The sequence below is a fragment of the Helicoverpa armigera genome, chromosome 30 (genome assembly GCF_030705265.1).
Source record: "Helicoverpa armigera isolate CAAS_96S chromosome 30, ASM3070526v1, whole genome shotgun sequence".
Classification (NCBI taxonomy): Eukaryota; Metazoa; Arthropoda; class Insecta; order Lepidoptera; family Noctuidae; genus Helicoverpa; species Helicoverpa armigera.
The window spans coordinates 2,087,834-2,110,858 of NC_087149.1; the positions used below are offsets into that span (position 1 = coordinate 2,087,834).

Genomic DNA, 23,025 nt, shown 5'->3' on the forward strand with positions numbered 1-23,025 from the left:
TTGCGGTATTTAATTGTACATTTGAAGATATAATTGTATTTATGTCACAATTCAAAATAATCGATTGACTATTGCTAGAGATTGGCTCTATTGTCTGGTGGTGGAATTTAAATCACTTGGAACTAATTCCAAGTCCTGTGAAAAAATAAAACTAGACTGCTGAAAAGGAGCAGTATCGTTTGCCAAGCATTTGGCTGTGTTATAAATAATGTGTGCTTCCAGGCACGGTTCCAGGCATAGTTGGGAAAAAGGCTCGGAGGATGAGAGTTTGGCAAAATGAATGGAGGTGTATAATATTCAAATTATGTGATAAACTTACAAAACCTCTGATTAAGTTGAATTTGAGATTTGTAGAAAAGACAAAGACAAGAAAAACGGCTGCGATGGTACGGACATGTTAAAAGGAGACCACATGAGTACATCGGCAATGCGACGCTCAAACTTGATATACCCGGTCAAAGCCGTAGAGGCAGGCCAAAACTGCGGTGGTTGAGTGTCGCAAAAGAAAGACATGGAAATCTGCGAACTCAAAGAGGAAGATCTCCAGGATAGAGCGAAGTGGAAGAAGAAGATACGGAAAGCGGACCCCGTCACAAGACGGGATAAACGGTAAGAAGAAGAAGAAGAAGAAGATTTGTAGAAAACACAAAAAAAAGAAATGTATATATTAACTTTAGTAAACGAATTTATTTAACAGAGCAAAAAAATGAAATTACATAACTTTTGTTTGGCATAACAAAAATTAAATTGTTTCACTAAAAGCATCAGTTCAGACGATTTTCAAGCGTATCCTCTAGCGAATAGCGTTGGTTTTCGCTTGACACGGCGCTGGACATCCACGGTTCTGGTACTGGGATGTTCGCCACCACGTACATGGCTACTGCTGGGGCTTTCTCCTCCTTCGTATCTCGAGGAGCAGAGAGGATCTGAAAACATCATTACAATGTATAACTTGGCAAACTATTTAGATACTCCGTTGGTATTAAACTTGATCATCATCATCTACCGAACCTTTTCCCAACTATGTTGGGGTCGGCTTCCAGTCTAACCGGATTCAGCTGAGTACCAGTGCTTTACAAGAAGCGACTGCCTATCCAGTTACCCGGGCAACCCGATACCCCTTGGTTAGACTGGCGTCAGACTTACTGGCTTCTGAATACCCGTAACGACTGCCAAGGATGTTCAATGACAGCCGGGACATACAGTTTAAAGTGCCATCCGAAACACAGTCATTGGTGTCCAAGATATACTTTGAAAGTACATACAAACTTAGAAAAGTTGCCTTGGTACTTGCCTGACCTGAAACGCCATTGAATATCATAAAGTATAAGTATAAGTAGCGATAGGATTTAATGTGATTGTGAATGACACACCCTGTATGCCACTTTCTATTCGCTTGCGGGAAATGGTTTTCCTAAGACGTAGGTTAAACCAAGAACAGCTAGCCAATGACAGTACCTTGTTGAGCTCTGGCCCCCTCTTCCTGCGCAGGTAGTTGAAGCAGCAAGCTCGGAAGCGTCTCGTCCCGCACGCGGGGGCGCACTCCTGCCCGCAAGAGTCGCAGCCAGCCCACGCACAACTCACTACAACAAATATACAAAGAAAACGTTGCAGATTACTCAAAAATGCCTTGCGGTCTGCTTGGCTCGTCCTGGCGGGATCCCAGATCATCTGCGTAGACTTTTCCCAACTATGTTGGGGTCGGCTTCCAGTCTAACCGGCTACATCTCGGTACCAATGTGCCACATACAGCGACTGCCTATCTGAACTCCTCAACCCGAGCAAACCTATTGTTAAGACTGGTTGTCAAAGGTTCTGACTGTCCGTAACGACTGCCAAAGATGTTCAAACTACAGACGGGACCCATAAGTTGACGTGCCTCCTGAAACACAGTGGAACTAGTTATGACATAGATGGCCACCCATCCAACTTTTTCGACTCCTACTTAGCCACGAGGTCCTCTCAAGTTATTCGAAACTTACCACAAAATACAACACAGATTGCAGCTGTGATTTTCAACATTTTTGTTCTATATTTTCAGCTTTCTGAAAGGGTTTTCTACGGTTATCAAACTTGGAATGTCTGAAGGCAGTAGTTACTCTCTTATATATGAATTTGTTTGTTTGTTCAGCAAAGCGTAGGCGAAGCTTTTTAGCTCGAAGTCTGTATGACTGTGTGTTTGTTTTACCGTAGACTTGTATCTAAATAGATGACGCAAATGTATGTTGATAGATAGAATATTCATATTATTATCGTCGTAAGATTAAAAATTTTCTTTTGGGGATTTTTTATATCTTTAAATAAATCTGACTTTATTACTTTTTATCTTTATAAAAATTAAATTACTATACAAAACATATATAAAGAACATCGATCAGGCGTCGAAGTATTCCTCCGCATCACTGTCCTCCGGAAACGTGCCCAGAAGACTGGCTGCATTGCCACGTTGAATGGTAATGCTAATTCTTTGTCCAAAGAATAAGCCAGCCCTCTGGTCAGACGAAGCGTCGACAAGCCTTTTCGCGATGTCCTTGTAAAGTAGTCCACGGTCCGAGCGTTTCGACACCAAACGACTCAAACTATTTGCGCCGCTTGGTCGTCTTTTTTGGGGGTGTAATTAAGCATACCAAGAATCCATAATCATCATCAGTATATGTCGTCCCACTGCTGAGCTGCGGCATCCTCACACAGAGAGAAGGATTGAGCATAAATCACCACGCTTGCTCAATACGGGTTGCTGATTTCAAACTTTATAGTCCAGGTTTCCTCAAGATGTTCCTTCAGCTTTAATCAGTCATTGGTGTCCAAGATATTCGTAGAAAGTGCATACAAACTTAGAAAACTTGCATTGGTTCTTGCCTGACCTGGAATCCAACCCACACTCATACTTGAGAGGTTGGTTCTTTACCCACTAGCTAGGCCACCACGATGAAACTAACATCAATTGTTGAGTTGTAAACTTAATTGGTTAAAAGAATGAAAGGATCCGAAATTACTCAACCGATTTGAAATACAGAGATACCATTGGAACCACATGGACTATCCCCGAGTAACATAGGCTATATTGAATCCAGATCTATACGGTCAGCATTTACGGGACACAAGGTTAACCGCGGGAAACCAGCCAGTAAGTTGTTTAGTTGCCTCGTTGGTCTAGTTGTCGGCTGCTGAGCACGAGGTCTCGGGTTCGATTCCCGAGTCGGGCCGAAATCGCATTGTGGGTTTTTGAAGACAAAGCAACCCGGAGCTTGGAAGTTGGTGATTGATTCACCCGTGCATCGGAGAGCACGTTAATGTCGGTCCTGCGCCTGATCTCTCTCCGGTCGTGTCGGATTGGCGTCCCATCGCGCTATGAGAGTGAAGGAATAGGGAGTGCACCTGTGCCTGCGCAAATGCTTGTGCACTATAATATGTCCTGCGCAGTTGACTAATCTCACAGCCGCCGTAGCCGATAATCGGCTAGGAGGACATCAATATTAGTGGCATTAACAGGTAAAAAAAAACTTGAATTTTTCTTCACTGGATATTTTAATCCTTCTCGAATTTATTGGCATCAAAAAACTAACTATAACTAGTACTATAATAATTATAATTATTACTAAGTCACCTCCTAGTTGGCTACTTAAAAATATAAAACAAAAACATGTATAGAATGTTTGGAAAAATATGTAGCGTTAATTTACTCGAGTCAGTTAATCGAGGCATCTTCAGTATTGATTCAAAGTCAAATAATTTTATTTCATTTAGGCCTTTACAAGCACTACATCATGTTCCGAGCCTTTTCCCAACTATGTTGGGGTCGGCTTCCAGTCTAACCGAATGCAGCTGAGTACCAGTGCTTTACAAGGAGCGACTGCCTATCTGATCTCCTCAACCCAGTTACCATGGCAACCCGATACCCCTTGGTTAGACTCGGTACCCTTTACAAGAACTTATGAACGTCAAAAATACAAAGTTTGTTTCCGAGTTTTCAAAGTTAACTCTCTCGATACGTAATTATTACTCGGTTGAATTAAAGAGTCATTATGCTACATCACATCATTTGAATATCACACCTTCATTCATTTTGCCGGATAATAACGTTTACTATTTCGTAAGTGAGCGCGTTTATAATGCGACCAAGTGTAAATGACAGTTTTTATTAAATAAACAGTTCTAATATGAATGCTACGTAATTAAGTTGTATGATGACACTAGTTTCATCATCATCATCTCAGCCATAGGACGTCCACTGCTGAACATAGGCCTCCCCCTTAGATCTCCACAGATAGCTGTTTACAAATTATTATTTTGGTGAAATATATAATTTCTTGTAAAATATTTAATACGTAATCGAAGTGCAGAACATAAAGTTGCACTAGCACATCGGGATTTAGAGATCATGTCCTGGACTCGATCCAATCAAATATTCTACAAGATATTATAGGTATATTTCACCTTTGCAACAAATATGCTGTAGATCAGTGTAATTTTTCGACAAAGTTAACTTTCAAAACTCACACTACGTACTCAGGTAATGTTGACATTAATTAGAGTTAGATAATACCTATTAACACATTAACTGTCTCTTGGAAATTAACGCTACATATATTTCTAAACATTTTATGCCATAGATTTCCGCAAAGTTATACATCTGATTCTATTATTTAACAAAACATAAACTTAACTTAGGTATAGATTAACGTTTTTGTAAGTTACTCAGTATAAGTGTAATTTTTATTTAAATTGTATTCTTTTGTCAAAGTTTTTCTTAACGAGTATGTATTTATATTGTAAAGAAATTCTAACAAATTCGTGTTACCCGGTTTAAAGAAAAAAAATATGACAGTTAAAAAACAAGATGGCCGACTTTTTTCGTCTCGCAACATTACTATAACTAAATGGCAACATTAACCGTAGCCGAGTATTGGTTAACAGTTTATTTTTTAATTTCTAATCGATTGAAACGCTACGGTATCGATACATCGTTGTAATCGAGTTAATACGATTCTTTTTGTTTCCTCCTTGCTATTTCGGCGCTGGCCTCTTGAATGGCCTCCCATAACTTGGCTTCAGATAGAATTTGTCGGGACAGTTCTTCGATGGCAGCCTCCGAGTCCAAAATCGTGCCGAAAGCTTCATCATCGACATACTGAAATTGTAACAGAAAAATGAATATGTTAACACAAGTTCAAAAATTTCTAGAAAAGTCCAAATCATTTATTGGAAGTAGGCGAATAACATTAGCACTTTTGTACGTCCATGTGCGACTCGGACTAGCGCACGAAGAGTTTCGTACCATTATTTATAAAACAGGCAGAAAAATCACGTTTGTTGTATGGGAGCCCCTTAGTTTTTAGTTTTCAGTATTTGTTGTTATAGCGGCAACAAAAATACATCATCTGTGAAAATTTCAACTCTCTAACTATCACGGTTCATGAGATACAGCCTGGTGACATACGGATGGACGGACGGACAGAGGAGCGAAAACAATAGGGTCCCGTTTTACCCTTTGGGTACGGAACCCTAAAAACGGCTGCTACATTTTTATTCTTTTATTGACTGGGGTTATTTACCTGTTTCTGCCTCATCAACTCTTGCGCAGGCATTCCGGGAGATTGTTGGGACCTCTTGCGTCCACAACCTGAAATTGAGATATAGAAAATTTTTAAAAACCGTTCAAGTGCGAGTCTGACGCATGTATGAAAAGGTACATACTATTTAATATAAAATGGGCAAAAATACGTTTGCTGTATGAAAGGCCCCTGACATATTACTTTATTATTCCCAACTTCCAGTCTAATCGGATGCAGCCAAGTACTAGTACTTTTACAAGGAGCGACTGCCTATCTGAAGCCAGTAAGTCTGACACTAGTCTAACTTAGGGGTATTGGGTTGCCCGGGTAACTGGGTTGAGGAGGTCAGATAGGCAGTCGCTCCTTGTAAAGCAGTGGTACTCAGCTACCCCAACATAGTTGGGAAAAAGGCTCAGAGGATCGGAGATAGCTTCTCTGTTTGAGAAGAGCACGTACCAGTAAATGCGTTGCAGAATGGCCTCTTCTTAGGAGTCATGATCATTTCTTCTGACATGCGACCTTCGAAATTCCTTGGAATCTGGAAAACAAATGGAATACAAACAATTTAATTCACTAGGAAGTATAGTCAACTTCAGGTCAGTGGTAACAGTTTTATAGGAAAATCGTACTTATTACTATTGAGTTAAGATGCATGACAGTTACCACTAATGTGCCGACTACCGTACCTATAAAGTCGTGATGGTTTAGTGGGTATAGCACCTAACTGTCAAATATGAGTTTAATTCCAGGTCAGGCAAGTACCAGTTTATGCAACTTTTCTAAGTTTTTATGTTCTTACTAGGTATATCTTGATCACCAATTACTGATTTAAGGTGAAGGAAAACATCTTGAAGAAACCTGGATGAATAACTAAAGATCAAAGTAAACATCTCGAGGAAACGTGGACTATTAAGTCTGAAATCACCAACCCGCATTGAGCAAGCGTGGTGATTAATGCTCTATCCTTCTCCGTGTGAGAGGAGGCCGCAGCCCAGCAGTGGGACGATATAAAGTCTGATGTTGACATATATCTATGTATGTATAGATTTTCGTGGAGTATATTAGGTATGTATATAAAGAGTTCTTACCGTGGCTGTATAACAGCATTCCAAGTACAAAAGCGCGATGACGACGAACAACGAAACGCGTGACACTGACATGGCGGGAAAATTTGACAGCTCTGCACAAAATGGCTGACCTGCTGACAATAATTACACTTCAATAAGAAAAAGTCGATGTTTTGATACTTAAATATTTACTTTTCTATAAAAAATCACGCTTGTTGCATAGTGTTTGAGCTTGCATGCATTCCTTATTCCTTCCATTTCCCTCTCCCAGTTCCAAAAACTGCCACTCACCAAGCGAGACGTGGCGCCACCGTCAATGCAAAAAACTTTCGCGCGAGTTCCAAAAACACGACGCCGGCCGCCATAACGCGCCGCAAAATAAATTCCAAAACTATGTATAAACTTCAATAAACTTCTTGAACTAGTCAACAACCCCTGCAGGGAGTTACTGGGCGCCCATCAAACCATAAATAACATGTGTACAAGTGATCTGTGTACTGTGTGAGTGGATCAAGTTGCAGCAACCGGCGGAACTTTGTAAGTACCTACTGATTCCTATTTCCCATTGGTCCTGTGTGCAGCTTTCCATAAACCTCTCACAGAAAATCTCGTCCAGACTTACAACCTGGATAGATCTGTAAAAACCTAATGGTCTAGGGCTTACGGTCAACGAAGCGCCGTTCAAGTCACACCACATAGGTTTCCAATAAAATAATGATTTTATTCCAGTTTTCAGTATTTGTCGTTATAGATAGAAATAGAGTAACATCCCAACATTTAATTCTACAAATCGGTTCAGTAGTTTACACAGACCAACAAGAAAAATAAACTATATTTTAGATGGCTACTCAGTGTCATCTGGTTTGACTCGAAGACAAGCCCAAAAATAGTAAAAGACCAGGCATATTATTATGATACCTTTCAAAGCAACAAAAGATTTTGTAAATAACATGCTTGCTACTATATTCGTATAGGTACTAGGCTGCATTCAAACCAAACTGACTGTCAGCCGCCTATGCATATTACTATGGAAATACAATAAACTGCGTATCGTTCCGCGGGTGACAGTCAGTTTGCTTTTTGAAAAGTGAAAATATTTTCAGAGAACACAGCCAAGTTAAATAAAAAAAAACAGAAGGAAATTAAACGATAAAAAAGAAATAGAAATATAAAACCTCCCTTCGAAATTCCGCATAAAAAAAACTAAGAACCAAAAGTCAAAAGATTATTTTTGGAATTCGCACAGAAAAAACTAGACTAAGTACACTAACTTTTGTACAAATTGTCGTTTACATTCTTAATTGTTTCGGTTAAAAGTTTCTTGGCAAAAAAACTTCTTTTAGCCTAAAACAGGGAGACTTTCTTACAACTTGTTAAATAGGTAATTGGTCCAACTAAATTGTTAACATTGTCGTTAATTGTTAGTAAGTTTATTTAGTAAGTTTTCTAGTTAGTAATTGAGTTTGACAATGTTGGAATCAAGAGTATTTTTAGGCAGGTGGAATGAAGTCGTGGTGGCCTAGTGGGTAAAGGACCAACCTCTCAAGTATGAGCGGGTTCGATCCGAGATCAGGCTCCCATACAACAAACGTAATAGGCTAGTTTCCTAAAAAATAATAATTAGCCCGTCTTGTAGATTGTCCAAAATTAAGCGATACGTATTTTTTCTTTTTTAAATTGGATCAGAACTTGTTAAGATATAGCGTGTTAAAGTTGAGTGTGACGTCACAAGTTGCTACAATTTTCAGGACACTGTGACGTAAAAGGCCCCCACTCCTAATTTTTGAAGTGTATTATCTTTGTCATTTTATGTTTAATTAAAAAAAGAAAAAATACGTATCCAATATTTTTTGATTATCTAAAAAGCGGACTAAATATTATTTCATTATTTCGACCCTGGACACTACCCTATTGTTTTGCTCATTTTCTAAATAATGGTCCGGAACCCTTCGTGTGCGAGTCCCACTCGGACTTAGCTAGTTTTTATATTAGTTGAGTTTATTGCACATTTCTAATGCACTTAAATTGAAAACTATGAATCAACATGTATAATACTCAGCGGGAAACCCAGATATCGCCGCGGGGCGTGTTCAGTGCAAAACCATGTGATTTCAAACTGAAAATCAAAAGATTAACAATCGAAGTTCATAGACATATCGGGTGTGTCGTACCTAATCAGATCCTACCCCATATACCTATATGCCTATCACATATACTTTATGATATTCTATGGCGAATTGTAACAGAAATAACCTAATCCATTCAGTGGTTTGGCCACACGAGTCATTTTTCGTTTTCATAATTTACAACATCATTGTGTAAAGCAGAGATAAAGTTAGGAGTATCGAATGTTTTGGCCAGTTGACAGCTGTCAGTTTTCAAGGGAGAATATCCGTTGTTTGTAATGACTGACTCTTATATGGTGTTCTAATTCGCGCACATTTTTATTCTATTTTCTTTGGTAGAAAAAAACATATTTTTATTTTTAAGCATGTTATTTTTTCTTTGTGCTAATCGACATATATTAACCCACAGTTTAACGTGCCATCCGAAACACAGTCAATTGTGTCTAAGATATATTTAGAAAGTGCGTACAAACTTTGAAAATATACATTGGTATTTGCCTGACCTGGAATCGAACCCACTATGCCATCACGACTGTCAACGTACCGTTACGTAGCTTCCACGAAATAATATAAGAACTATGTGATATTAATCTAATTTGTGTAAGCTTTACAACACCGAAATATAAGTGGGCGGGAAGATAATAAAAACTATATTAGGTTCCTAGTATTATCATAATAAAGACAATTGAATGTTTGTAGTCATTATTACATAACAGTTTGGATCAATAGAATAGAATGTCGTGGTGGCCTAGTGGGCAAAGAACCAACCTCTCAAGTATGAGGGCGCGGGTTCGATTCCAGGTCAGGCAAGTACCAATGCAACTTTTCTAAGTTTGTATGTACTTTCTAAGTATATCCTAGACACCAATGACTGTTTCGGATGGCACGTTAAACTGTAGGTCCCGGCTGTCATTGAACATCCTTGGCAGTCGTTACGGGTAGTCAGAAGCCAGTAAGTCTGACAACCATGTCTTACTAGGGGGTATTGGGTTGCCCGGGTAACTGGGTTGAGGAGTTCAGATAGGCAGTCGCTCCTTGTAAAGCACTGGTACTCAGCTGCATTCGGTTAGACTGGAAGCCGACCCCAACATAGTTGGGAAAGGCTAGGCCGATGAATTTAATATTAGTTCGGATGGATAGATTATTACTAGTTGCAAGAAAATGAAAAAATACTGAGTGCACCTTTTCTTTTTTTTTTTTAACGACGTCAAAAATCATCAAATGACCCCTCCCGCTGTGGGTTAGCAGCGGTGAGGGAGTGTCAGACTCTTACTGACTAAAAACCGTCGTGTTCCGTCGTAGGCCGCGTATGTACCAGCGCCGCGGTAAAATACTGAGTGCACCTGTGTCCAAGCAAATGCTTGTGGAGCTAGCTGATCTTGTTGATAAGCAGCTGCCGCAGCCGACGACAGTCAGTCTACATACCATTAATACTATAACTATATTATTAATGTGGTCTTTCACTTAATTACTTTTCCTATCTCCATTATATGACGCCATTTAAATACCATTAGACAATGAGTCTCCTTATACTAGATACGCCTTTCTGCTTCATTGGTTAACTAGTTACTGTTACAGCCTTTTTATCGTCTCACAGCTGGGCTGCGGCCTCCTCTCACACGGAGAAGGATTGAGCATTAATCACCACGCTTGCTCAATGCGGGTTGCTGATTTCAGACTTTATAGTCCAGAATTCCTCAAGATGTTTTCATTCACCTTTTTATCAGCCATTGGTGTCTAAGATATACTCAGAAAGTACATACAAACTTAGAAAAGTTGCATCGGACCTGGAATCGAGCCCACACCCTCATACTCGAGAGGTTGGTTCTTTACCCACTAGGCCACCACGACTTCCTGCTATGACGTCATAATTACCTATTTCTTCTCAGTTTATAATATAAATATTTTTCCAATTATGGCGATCGCATTCTTTATAATAGAGAGCAAACAATTGCCTTTTGTGTTCCTGTTAATAGAAAATATTATAATATCTAATGCAATTGTGTGTTTTCTGATGAAAGGTTAAGCAACGGTTGACCTGGCATGTGGATGGGTGATCATATATGTCAGAGTTAGACTGCCCCGTTGGTCTAGTGGTCGCAAGCGCGGCTGCTGTGCTCGAGTTCTCAGGTTCGATTCCCGGGTCGGAAATCGCTTTGTGGGTTTTCTTAAACTTTCACAAAGCAGCCCGTAGTCTGGAAGATGGTGATTGATTCACCCGTGCATCGGAGAGCACGTAAATGTCGGTCCTGCGCCTGATCTCTTTCCGGTGGTGTCGGATTTCCGTCATATCGGGTTATGAGAGTGAAGGAATAGTGAGTGCACCTGTGTCCAAGCAAATGCTTGTGCACTATAATATGTCCTGCGCAGCTGGCTGATCTCCTTACGTGAGAACAGCCGCCGTGGCCGAAATTGGCCGTGGACGCCATTTTTATTATTATGTCAGAGTTCTCACATACTACATATTGTCAATAGTTGTCCGGTGTAAGTCTAACTTTGCCTTCGTGTTTGTACCTGAAAAGCTCCGAAACTACTGCGCCGATTTGAAAAAAATTTTCACTGTAGAAAAGCTACACTATTCCCGAGTAACGTTGGCTATATATTTTATACAGGTCTGGAAAGAAGTTCCCGGGAATGCGGGTGAAATCGCGGTAAAATAGGTAGTGTATATATTACTAGCGACCCGCTCCGGCTTCGCACGGGATAACAGTATTTTCCCACTATTTAATGTATGTTATTATACATATAAACCTTCCTCTTTAATCACTCTATCTATTGAAACCGCATCAAAATCCGTTGCGTAGTTTTGAAGATTTAAGCGTACAAGGACATAGGAACAGAAACAGCGACTTTGTTTTATACTATGTAGTGGTAGTGATGAACTTCACTTTGAAAAATGACCATTAATATCCATTGTAAAGTTTAAAAGACTTAAGCGATCTCGCAGCGGGAGCTACATTATTTTAATTGTAGGTACCTATACTAATACTAATTGATTTACGCGGCTTCACATGCCTCTCGAAAAAACTACTTCCTGTACCAATATATCTAGATTCAAATCATTTATAGTTATCAGCACGAATCTTGAGCTCTGACCTTCACCTGCGCAGAAGTAATTGTGGTATGAAGTGAGGCGCCGGGGCGGGCAAAAGCGGTGATTGGCCCGCAGCGCATCGCGTCATAGCCGTCCCTCGGGATTGGTTCTTTGCAAATAAATCACTTGTGCGCAGATGTAGGTCAGAGCTCAAGATTCGTGCCCATAACCATATTTCTATTCACAATATTTCCATTAGGTATAGTACAAATAAGAATATTTGTTTGCATTTCATCAATAAGCTATCTAACTCGAATATATTTTTAAATCGGTCCAATGATTACCGCGTTCAAGCAAACAATCTTTTAATTGTCAGTGGCAGCATTTAACTATAACGATAACCATTTAACTATAACAAACCACAACCAGCTGTATACTTGCCGCGCATTGCTCACATCGGCGATTTGACTACTGACAATGGTTCAGTTACCGTTATAGTTAAATGGTGCAACTCACCGTAAATATACATAGTAGGTACTAAAGATTGATATATTAATATAGTCGTGGTGGCCTAGTGGGCAAAGAACCAACCTCTCGAGTATGAGGGTGTGGGTTCGATTCCAGGTCAGGCAAGTACCAATGCAACTTTTCTAAGTTTGTATGTACTTTCTAAGTATATCTTGGACACCAATGGCTGATAAAAAGGTGAAGGAAAACATCTTGAGGAAACCTGGACTATTCAGTCTGAAATCAGCAACCCGCATAGAGCAAGCGTGGTGATTAATCCTCAATCCTTTCTCGTATGAGAGGAGGCCGCAGCCCAGCAGTGGGGCGATAAAAAAGCTGATCGAGTACTAAAGATTATATTAAGTTCGACCCACTTTTATGCAATTTTAATAATAAGATAAAGTTAAATCACTTATTGGCTACTGTTCAAGTTTATTGGTGACAATATTGACGCTATCCACTGTCTTCATTAACTACAGTCAACAGTATGACGCGAGCGTTGCAAATTAAAAGTACACGCCACTTTAGATTGAAAAATAATAGTTGGGGACCCAAGAAAATTATGAAAGAAAATTTCTTTTCTACACGAATCAAGTTTGCAGTGAAATTAAAAGGAATTGTGTGGAAATATTTTCAGTTGGTAAGACCAAGGGGTATTGGGTTGCCGGGTAACTGGGTTGAGGAGGTCAGATAGGCAGTCGCTCCTTGTATAGCACTGGTACTCAGCTGTATCCGGTTAGACTGGAAGCCGACCCCAACATAGTTGGAAAAAGGCTAGGCAGATACGTAGTGGTGGTTAGTTTTTAAAGGACCACAAGTACGAGTGTGCGGGTTCGATTCCCGGCAATTATTAATGTAACTTTTGTAAGACTATGTGACTGTTTGCCCGCGGTTTCACCCACGATAAATTATTCAGGAATAGTATATCGTCCGAACAGTGAAAGAAATTTTGAAATCGGTTCAGTAGCTTCGGAGCTTTTAGGGAACAAACATTTTTATTTCTTTTCATTATATTAGTAAGTATATGTAGATTAATAGGTTTAGGTGTGTTTAAATAACATGTTCATATTATTATTTTGAAATAAAAGTTCTGTGCTTTATAACGAAGGAATGGTTTACTTGAAGTTTTAAAACAATTTGTCTTGAAAACTTTAATTAGCCGCCGTTCATTTGTTGCAACGCGTTCGAGAGAGTTTTACCCTTTGAACACTAATTTTAACCTGCTTTTCCTCTAGTAATAGTTTTTAGTAATATACTGTTACTGTTACAGCCTTTTTATCGTCCCACTGCTGGGCACAGGCCTCCTCTCACACGGAGAAGGAACCGTTTAGTCTGAAATCAGCAACCCGCATTGAGCAAGCGTGGTGATTAATGCTCAATCTTTCTCCTTCCTTCCTTTCGAAATATATTTGGGAAAAATATAGTACCTAATAAAAAAAAACCCGATAGGTGTGAATCGGACTGGTTTTCCTAAGGTTTCGTACGTATATATATGAAAAGATTAGGAGTAGAATTTTTTGTGGTATTTTTCTGATTAAAATGCTTTGAAAAATATAAATAAAAATGCCTAAATCTGTAATTTTAATCCTCAAAAAATATAGCCCCCTTTTTCATGACAAATTAGAGTTTTTTCGAGTTTATTTTTTGTATATACTTGTAATGTCTATTCAAGATTTCTTAGGTTTTGTATCACCGAAAACATAAACGTCAGTTTTCTTATAACAACTGTTTTGGTATTATGAATTTTCACGTTCAATTTTCAAAGTGAACATTGTTTTTGAAAAAACGGACGTTTACTTTGAGTATCCTCTCACAGCAAACATTTTTTTGGTGACTTATCCTTCTGATTATTATTTAGATTTTTTTATTAGTAGTTTTATTATTTTTCTCTCTAGAGCATTCATCATTTCATACCGATCAACACCCGCACCTCCTCATAGGTCCAGTTGAAAACCAGCGTCAGACACTTTTAGCTGTCTGGCATAATGCTGAACTGGACCTATTTGGCGTAACCTTTTGTTACTTTTATATTTTTTAGGGTTCCGTACCCAAAGGGTAAAACGGGACCCTATAGTTTTTGCTCCTCTGTTCGTCCGTCCGTCCGTCTGTCTCTAGGCTGTATGTCATGAACCGTGATAGTTAGAGAGCTGAAATTTTCCCATATGAAATTTTCCCATTGTTGTCGCTATAACAACAAGTACTGAAAACTAGAACTAAATAAATATTTTAAAATATCATTGTTTTGTTTGTCAAATACATATGATAAAGGATTTTATTTTGAATATAGTCAACTACCATATTTTGCGGTATTTGCTGTTTTAAGCCGTAACTTTTTACGTAAACTTAAAGCTTAATATTTTTCCAACTATATAGGACAGTGGACCTAAGTTCGGTTTGAACCACAGTTAGTGGTGGTTTTAGGAGGACAGATGGGCAAAAAGTAATGTCTTCTAGACAATAAGAAACTTCCAGTACTTAAAAATAAATTAAGAACATTTTCAATTGATAAAGCATACTACACGATCCAAGATTTTTCTTAAATTGTGGACTAAATATTAATTGTAGTGCCAATACCTACCCATGTAAATTATTGTATGCCTTCTAGGCAGGACATATTGATACTCGAATATATTGTTAAGATCTGTAACTTATTACACACAACAAAAATACTTTGACTTTGGTTCTGTATCTAAAAGGTAAAACGGGACCTAATTACTAAAACTTCCATTAATTGGTAATTAATGGTAACTAAAATGGTAAACTCTGTATAGTTTAAAATTTAATTTTATACCTGCAAAATGACATTAATGTTTTGAAAAATAACTTTTAGCTACCGAAAAGCCGAACTTTGTAGATAGTAGGTATTACTTTTTTCATTTTTCCAAAATTTCACGTCAACTTAAAACAATGCAAAGGAACAAAGTTCAATCCTTATAACTTTTTAAATATTAACTTTATCTACTTGATAAGACTCAGAAAATAGTAAAACATGAGTTTAAATATTCCTTACATATTAGTAAGTAATAAAATATATATAATCAACAGCTATAGTTTATATCGCAATTTTTCAAAATTATAATTTTCCTATCCAGAACAGAAACTTTAACAGAAACAGATTACAAAAAAAAACTTATTTAGACTAAAAAATATCGAGTAAATTATTATTACTTAATAATTCAATAAATTATTAATGTTGAATTTGTCTTTTTTATAATTTTTTTTTTACTTTTTAAAGATAGTTCAACTTTCTATACACAAAAAAACAGTGTATATATTAAGTATTACCCATTTTTTTTATCGACATATGAATATAGTTACATATAGTAATATGTGGTTATGAACTATGAACTCACCTGGAGGCGAAGGGTCTCAGAATGCAGCGATGGGCTACCAGCCACGCTTATATACGGCTGGACTGGAGCAACGAAGAGGAACAGTGAACACCATGGAGTCGGCATTATAACATTTTTTTTAAAATTTAACACGCGTATGTTAGCTTCACTTGTAAAATCTTATGGTCTTACTACAAAACCTTAAACATCTGTTTTATACTTGTCTAAAAAAATGTGGCTGCAAAATGAACCATATGTCAACGTCATAATGTGACATTTTTTTAAGACAAGTCTTAAACTGACGTTTAAAACTTTTTGTGGTAAGACGGCTAGAATCTTAATTTGACCCACTTCCCGGTCTTCGATTAGGATGAAATTTTGTACACGCTCTGAGTTCTGATGACAAAACACTCAGAGGAAGTGGTGACTAGAGCGTTTTTGAGGGCTGTCTTTTGTAAACTTGACTTTCAAAAAGTGCTGATTTTCAGCCTGCTTTCTCTAAAGAAGTCTAGTAGTATTACAAAAATGTTATTTAATAATACGCAACTTCTTATTATTAGTATTAACTAATAATAAGAAGTTGCGTTTGTTTTGAGGCAAACGTCAATTTTCAAATGAAAACAGCATTTTTTGTACTGACTCTACTGCTTTATCAACTACACCAAAAAGCAGTCTAATACATTCATATATTATTTCCCTTTCTCTTAATCCATCCAAAGGTTGTCTGTAAGAGATCGCTGTTAGCGATAAGACCGCCCATTGTGTCACCGACTTTAAAATCTTTAGGTTAGATTTTTGTTGTTGTCTTTAATTGGTTCACATACTAAAGAGTATATCTATCTATCTATAGAATTACATTTTTTGAATCAAGATTTACTCCAAACATTTTTAGACACAACGCGTCTCCACTCGTCCGCTATTCTGGTCGGACCTCCCATTGTTTTAACGCAGCGTTCCCCGCCTCTAGGAAACTGCTATTTTTCGTACATACTCATTTACTGTGAATAGCACAAATAAATAGTTAATGAAGTGCACTTGTCACTTAACATAAGTACCTTCAAATATATTGGGAGCGATATTGTTGGTGTCGGTTTTGCCTGCGAGTTCACTCGATTTTTTTGGGTATTTATTTGTTTATTTGCTCAGTTTGTTAATGGGGTATAGTCTGTGCCATAGCGGTAACCACGGAGGAGAAAAGACTAGCGGAGGTGCCCTAACGTAAAATCTCCTAACAAAGCAGCGCGCCAAAATTCGGGTGAGCGGGGGACGAGGAACGTTACTGGCTCCACCCGTGCTACACCCTTATACGCCTTTTATGGGAAACCACCCATTTTTTGTAAATCCATCTAGCGTGGAATAGGATAATTAAAATCTAACCCTAAACTAACATCGACCACTAGTGACATACTCAAAAGTAAAGTAAATACTCAAAATTAATAATTCTTTAAAAATAGTAATTGAATTAGAAAGTTCGAAGAAGCATTCATTTGAAATGAACGAAGAAAAAGAGAGAGATAAAAAAGATAGAAAATTAATTGTTATATAAGTATTATTTTGTGCACAGAACTTGCCCCACAACAAGCTATTTACTCCCCAAGAAATGAAATAGGTATAATTCTACTCGGAATCATTAAACGGAGACTCGATGAAAAATCATTTTTATTCACCACGGGTCTAAAATACCCCCATGGTGTAATTTCAGTATCAACTTAATGTCATTGTGTTAGTTCATCTACTAGCCACTATGGCATCACAAGCACGAAAATTCGTTCTATTTGTTCTAGAACCGTGCTGCGATGACTGTTGTTATTTTCGATGTTGCCATATTACGAAATTCACCAAGAAAAATGGGAATTAAAATTATAGGGACAGTGTTTATCAAATTAGAGTTTTCACAACTGTATCATAACGGCGTATCCACTAAATAGCAGACTTTATGTGAGTCGGATATTGCTCTAAGTAAAGGTGCATTCAAAAAGTACGTACGGCAACGAGAGATATACCTATGTAAAACATTACTGATGATGAATATAAATAAATCTATGCTAATTTTCGTCACATCTTATATTTGTTATAAATTTTTGGAGCCATTGCAAAAATACTGTTTTTATAAAATGTAGTCTTAGATCTTATTACATGTAACTGATCACAACGACGCTGACTGGTTACTAAAAGAAATACATAGTTAGAGTTATGATTAATTTTAAGATAATTGCAGCTTTTTTAAATAAGACCTTTTTTATGGGTGATTGAATTTTCGATGTCTGGAAGCACTTAATTTTCTAACGGGTCTCTCTGTCTTGATGAACATAATTTTACTTCAAATATACGTAAGTCGACTACTTACCGAAAGATGGTGTTTTTGTAATTTTAAATTTTCATGATAATATATCATATGTTTTGGTTTGTAAATAATCTATAAAAAAACTTGTAGGATGCAAGGAAAAATGAAGCTGCTTTTTAAGGTAAAAATTGGTACCAATAATGTACATTGATTCAAGATTCATACGAAAATAATACAAATTCACTTAGAGGTTCTAGAAATGCAGCTATTCGACGACAGATGTCTCTAGCAAAAAATATGTTTTAATATTAAAATATTAATAACACGTGAAATGTTATCCTATGGTATGTTTGAGTTTGGATCCTGAGCAATTTCTACAATTATTGATAGCGCATTTCATCGTTTTAATCGAGTAACAAATAAAATCTGTTTAAATTGTGGTAAAAATACAACTATGACAAGATGTCAGTTAGATGTGAAGGACGGTATATGGGCGGTGTCCAGCCACGCCTGCCGTGACGTAGTCGTGACGTATTTGACCTACCTGAAGGCGCGTGACCTACCTGCGTTAGGGCATCTCCGCTAGTCTTTTCTCCTCCGTGGCGGTAACTAAACGTTTTAAATAATATATCTATAGACTTTATTAAGTTGATTCCAACATAAAAAAAAACAATATGCAAATTATTTTTAAATAAAGTTATACCCCATTTGAGAAGGCACTTAACTGTTGAATTTAACTAATTACTATTTAACTAACAATGTATGTAAATACCTACTAGGTATAAATAACAATTATTTATCAATACAAACATTCCTTATTTTAAGCAGTGAGTAGTTTATTTGTCAAATACTATTTTTCATGAAAAAGTTCTGAAGAATTGGCATCAACGCAGTCATCTTAGGAACTGGATTGATTAAAAAAGCTCAGTTTTTTAGCAAGCAAGGCTAATGGTTAAATATAATTTAATGTAGTTTCAACAGCAAGATGAAAGATCCTTGTATGTTCCTATCCATACCAAATTGTCACCAAATCGCTACAGTTATTTCGATTCGAACTAGTGCGATCATAAAGTAAAGTTAGTACTGTAGGTTCCCGCTGTCATTTGAACATCTTCGGCAGTCGTTACGGGTAGTCAGAAGCCAATAAGTCTGACAACCAGTCTTACCAAGGAGTATCATGTTGCCCGGGTAACTGGGTTGAGGGGGTCAGATAGGGCAGTCGCTCCTTGTAAAGCACTGGTACTCAGCTGAATCCGGTTAGACTGGAAGCCGGCCCCAACATAGTTGGGAAAAGGCTCGGCAGGCAGAATTTACTTTACCAGATAAAATTATTAAACATAGTCAAATATAAAATTATTTTTATAAAGGAAAAAATGGCAGCAATACGTCATCACACATCACATTTGATATTCATTTTCTAGTTTATTTGTTAACTATGGTTTCTGAACGAATATTTGTACGGTACATGAATTTGATTTTGAGAAATCGCTATGATTTGTTTCATGTTATGGGTAAGTAAGTATACTGATTGAAAAGGCGTTTTTTAGCCGACTACGCATATACCTATCTGTTCCCAAAATTCTATTAATTTGTTATTTTGAGTACAACAGATATAATTATGACATTAGGGTGCATCTACACGGTGCATGTAGCTGGAGCAAGTTAACATGCGCAAGTGACAAGAGCACGCGGGTGGGTATTTTGCTTTGGTACATGCGCGAGTCGCTAGACGCGCACGTTTTGAAAATGCATGTAACTTGCGCATTTGCGCCGTGTAGATGCACCCTTAGCCACATTCAAGTAATATCAAATTCCTGTCTTTAGTCAGAATTAGAATTTAGTACTTATTAAGAACAGCCAGTACAATTTAAGTTATCCCAGAGAAAGATAAACACAGTATACTACATTAAATAAACATTTTTTGTTAGTTTGTTTGTATGTACCTGGCTCTAAAACTACTGTACCTATTTGCAAAATTCTTTCACGGTTGGAAAGCTACACTCTTCCGGAGTAACATAGGCTATATTTATCCCGATACGGGCAGTAGTTCCCACAGGACGCGAGTATATGTTAATAACAAGATTAAAAAAATACTAAAGTTGATTTTTAAAAAGAAGTTTGTGACAAACAAAACTATTAAGAACGCAAGTTACAAAGATAACTTAGTTTGAGAACTTAGCACCGACTATTTGGCTGTCTTTAAGTTGTTTTTAACTAAGTATTCCGACAGTTAGAGAACAATCGGTTAACTTTAGAGTTTAGAAGCTACTTGAGACAGGAATTAGCGGTCGAAAAAAACTAGTACTTTTTTTATTTTTTTACCTAACGATACATTTTATGACTTATACAATATCAAACAAAACTAAACATATTATAGTTTGTCTGTTGGATCAAAATTAATAAAATTAATACTTATAAACTAAAAATATAATTACGTGTAGTTTTTATAGTGTATTTATATTAATTCAAAATATCATATATTATAGTAGAACTATATAACTATAACGTTATGTATTTATGGTATTAATCTTGAATAGAATCTTAAAGATTATGTATATTATTAGTATATTCTATCATTCTTTACAACTGGTAGTGGAAAAATCAAATAAAATGGGTTTATGATGTTTTATCTAAGTTAACATTGAATCGAGTTTTTTTTTAAAATCTTACAATTTAAAAGTAACCCAATACAAACTTGTAATGCAAAATGTAAAAATATTTCGGATTGTAATAAAATTGAAAGTACTATCGGAGTTTGACAAGAACATACAAAAATGAGTCGAAAATATCAAACTTAAAAATATACATTTTATACTTTATTAAGTCTGTATTCGGTTTGATTCCAGGCCAGCAACTTTTCTAAGTTTGCATGTACTTTCTATGTATATCTTGGACACCAATAACCGTGTTTTGGAAGGCTCGGTAAACTGTAGGTCCCGGCTGTCATTGAATATCTTTGACGGTCGTTTCAAGAAGTCTGAAACCAGAAAGCCTGACAACTAGTCTTACCAAGGGGTATTGTGTTGCCCGGGTAACTGGGTTGAGGAGGTCAGATAGGCAGTCGCTCCATGTAGCACACTGGTACTCAGCTGCATTTACTGGAAGCCGACCCCAACATAGTTTCCTCATATTAAAATAGACTCTAAGTATAATTTTCCTAGAAGTTCAGAAGTTTTGTAAAACTGGGTGGGTGAGTAAAGCCATATACTCCGATCTGTAATTCGACGACCAGTATGAAGCCTAATAAAACGAAAACAAAATAATATAATACTTTATGGAATTTTATAAACGGAGGGTATCATTTTTCGAAAATGATTCCCGTTGTTTTGTTTGTTTTCACTAGGCGTTTGCTGTGGGTTTGGCTGGTTTTTATCTAGGTACTACTAAAATAATTAAGTTGAAACATTTTAAACTATAATGGCCTTACTATAAAAACTTAAACGCCTGTTTTACACTTGTCTATAAAAATTGTGGCTGCAAAATGAACCTTAAGTCAACGTCATAATTTGTCATTTTAGACAAGTGTTCAACAGATGTTTAAAAGTTTTTGTGGTAAGACGGTAACAGTCGTAGGTACTACAAAAACTTTTAAACGTCTGTTGAACACTTGTCTAAAAAAATGCCAGATTATGATGTTGAAATAAGGTCCGTTTTGCAGCTACACTTTTTTAGACAAGTGTTCAACAGATGTTTAAGTTTTTGTAGTTAGGCTGTAAGTGATCACTAACAAACCAATTTAGAGTTGCTCGTAAGTTGCCCTCCGACTCGTATATTTTTATTTTTGCCTTCACAAAGCAGCCTGGAGTTTGGAAGTTGGTGATTAATACACCCGTGAATCGGAAATCACATTTATGTCGGTTCTCCATCTGATCTCTCTCCGGTGGTGTCGGATTGTCGTCCCATCGCGTTATGAGAGTGAAGGAATAGTGAGTGCACCTGTGTCCAAGCAAATGTGCGTGCACTATAATATGTCCTGCGCAGCTGGCTGATCTTCTAATATGAGAACAGCCACCGCGCCCTAAACTGCAGTATCCCTAGGTACTAATATTATAAATGCGAAAGTAACTCTGTCTAGCTGTCTGTCTGTTTCGCTTTCACGTCTAAACCACTCAACTGATTTAAATAAAATTTGGTACAGTAATAGAGTTGACCTTGAGAAAGAACATAGGATAGTTTGTATCCCGGACTTTTGAAGAATTCTCTTGGAAACGCGATAAAACCGAACACTACGCGGGCAAAGCCGCGGGCGGAAGCTAGTTACCTATAACTTAATATCTTAGCAGTACAGACAAATGCTCGGGCTTTATAGAAAGACTAGCTTCTGCCAGCGGTTTCACCCGCATCCCGTGGGAATCTCTGCACGAACCCGGATAAAAAGTAGCCTATAGCCTTCCTCGATAAATGGGCTATCTAATACTCTAAGAATTTTTCAAATCGGACCAGTAGTTCCTGAGATTAGCGCGTTCAAACAAACAAACTCTTCAGCTTTATAATATTAGTATAGAAGTATAGATTATTCTCTAAATAAACACGTCCTTTCACATTCAAATATAAACTGAAAACGTACGAACAAACAGAATGCAGTATCCAACGATATATTGAAACATTGAAAAGTGTTTATTGAAATTTTCAGCGAAACACTCCTGTCTTTGAAATGGAAAATATTGTATAGAATTGTTATATTCGTGTGAATTGCTATGTATGTTCAAATCTTTCCTTACTAAGTTAATGTTACAGCCTTTTTATCGTCCCACTGCTGGGCTGCGGCCTCCTCTCACACGGAGAAGGATTGAGCATTAATCACCACGCTTGCTCAATGCGGGTTGCTGATATCAGACTTTATAGTCCAGGTTTCCTCAAGATGTTTTCTTTCACCTTTTTATCAGCCATTGGTGTCCAAAACGAAACTTAGAGAAGTAGGGTACAGAATCAACCTCTCGAGTATGAGGGAGTGGGTTCTATTCCACGTCAAGCAAGTACCAATGCAACTTTTCTAAGTTTGTATGTACTTTCTAAAATACCTTGGACCAATGACTGTGTTTCAGATGGCACGTTAAACTGTAGGTCCCAACTGTCATTTAAAATCTTTGACAGTCATTTCCTGGAGTCAGAAGCCAGTA

The 23,025-nt window shown here is 37.3% G+C and overlaps 2 protein-coding genes and 1 long non-coding RNA gene across 3 annotated transcripts in view; 1 reads left to right on the plus strand and 2 right to left on the minus strand.

Annotated features, from left to right (window-relative positions):
• LOC135119142 (uncharacterized) overlaps positions 1–23,025 on the plus strand; it is a 102,042-nt gene that overhangs the window by 50,499 nt on the left and 28,518 nt on the right. The gene's annotated exons all lie outside the window — the stretch shown is intronic.
• On the minus strand, positions 741–2,064 carry LOC110382095 (uncharacterized). Its single transcript, XM_049848324.2, has 3 exons — positions 1,983–2,064; positions 1,459–1,583; positions 741–926 (listed from the first exon to the last, which is right to left on the minus strand). Exons 1-3 carry the CDS (start codon positions 2,020–2,022, stop codon positions 765–767), a joined length of 327 nt encoding a protein of 108 aa, XP_049704281.2. The 5' UTR covers positions 2,023–2,064; the 3' UTR covers positions 741–764.
• LOC110375759 (cardioactive peptide) lies at positions 3,520–15,665 on the minus strand. Its single transcript, XM_049848315.2, has 5 exons — positions 15,643–15,665; positions 6,644–6,753; positions 6,012–6,093; positions 5,556–5,623; positions 3,520–5,131 (listed from the first exon to the last, which is right to left on the minus strand). Exons 2-5 carry the CDS (start codon positions 6,713–6,715, stop codon positions 4,979–4,981), a joined length of 375 nt encoding a protein of 124 aa, XP_049704272.1. The 5' UTR covers positions 6,716–6,753; positions 15,643–15,665; the 3' UTR covers positions 3,520–4,978.

Bases quoted from the DNA above. Each gene is read 5' to 3' on its own strand.
- LOC110382095 (XM_049848324.2), bottom strand. From the start codon at position 2,022: ATGTTGAAAATCACAGCTGCAATCTGTGTTGTATTTTGTG. The intron at 1,584-1,982 runs GTAAGTTTCGAA...TATTTGTTGTAG, and splicing joins AATCTGTGTTGTATTTTGTG to TGAGTTGTGCGTGGGCTGGC. The intron at 927-1,458 runs GTACTGTCATTG...TGATGTTTTCAG, and splicing joins GGGGGCCAGAGCTCAACAAG to ATCCTCTCTGCTCCTCGAGA.
- LOC110375759 (XM_049848315.2), bottom strand. From the start codon at position 6,715: ATGTCAGTGTCACGCGTTTCGTTGTTCGTCGTCATCGCGCTTTTGTAC. The intron at 6,094-6,643 runs GTAAGAACTCTT...TTTGTTTTCCAG, and splicing joins AATGCTGTTATACAGCCACG to ATTCCAAGGAATTTCGAAGG. The intron at 5,624-6,011 runs GTACGTGCTCTT...TCTCAATTTCAG, and splicing joins ATTCTGCAACGCATTTACTG to GTTGTGGACGCAAGAGGTCC.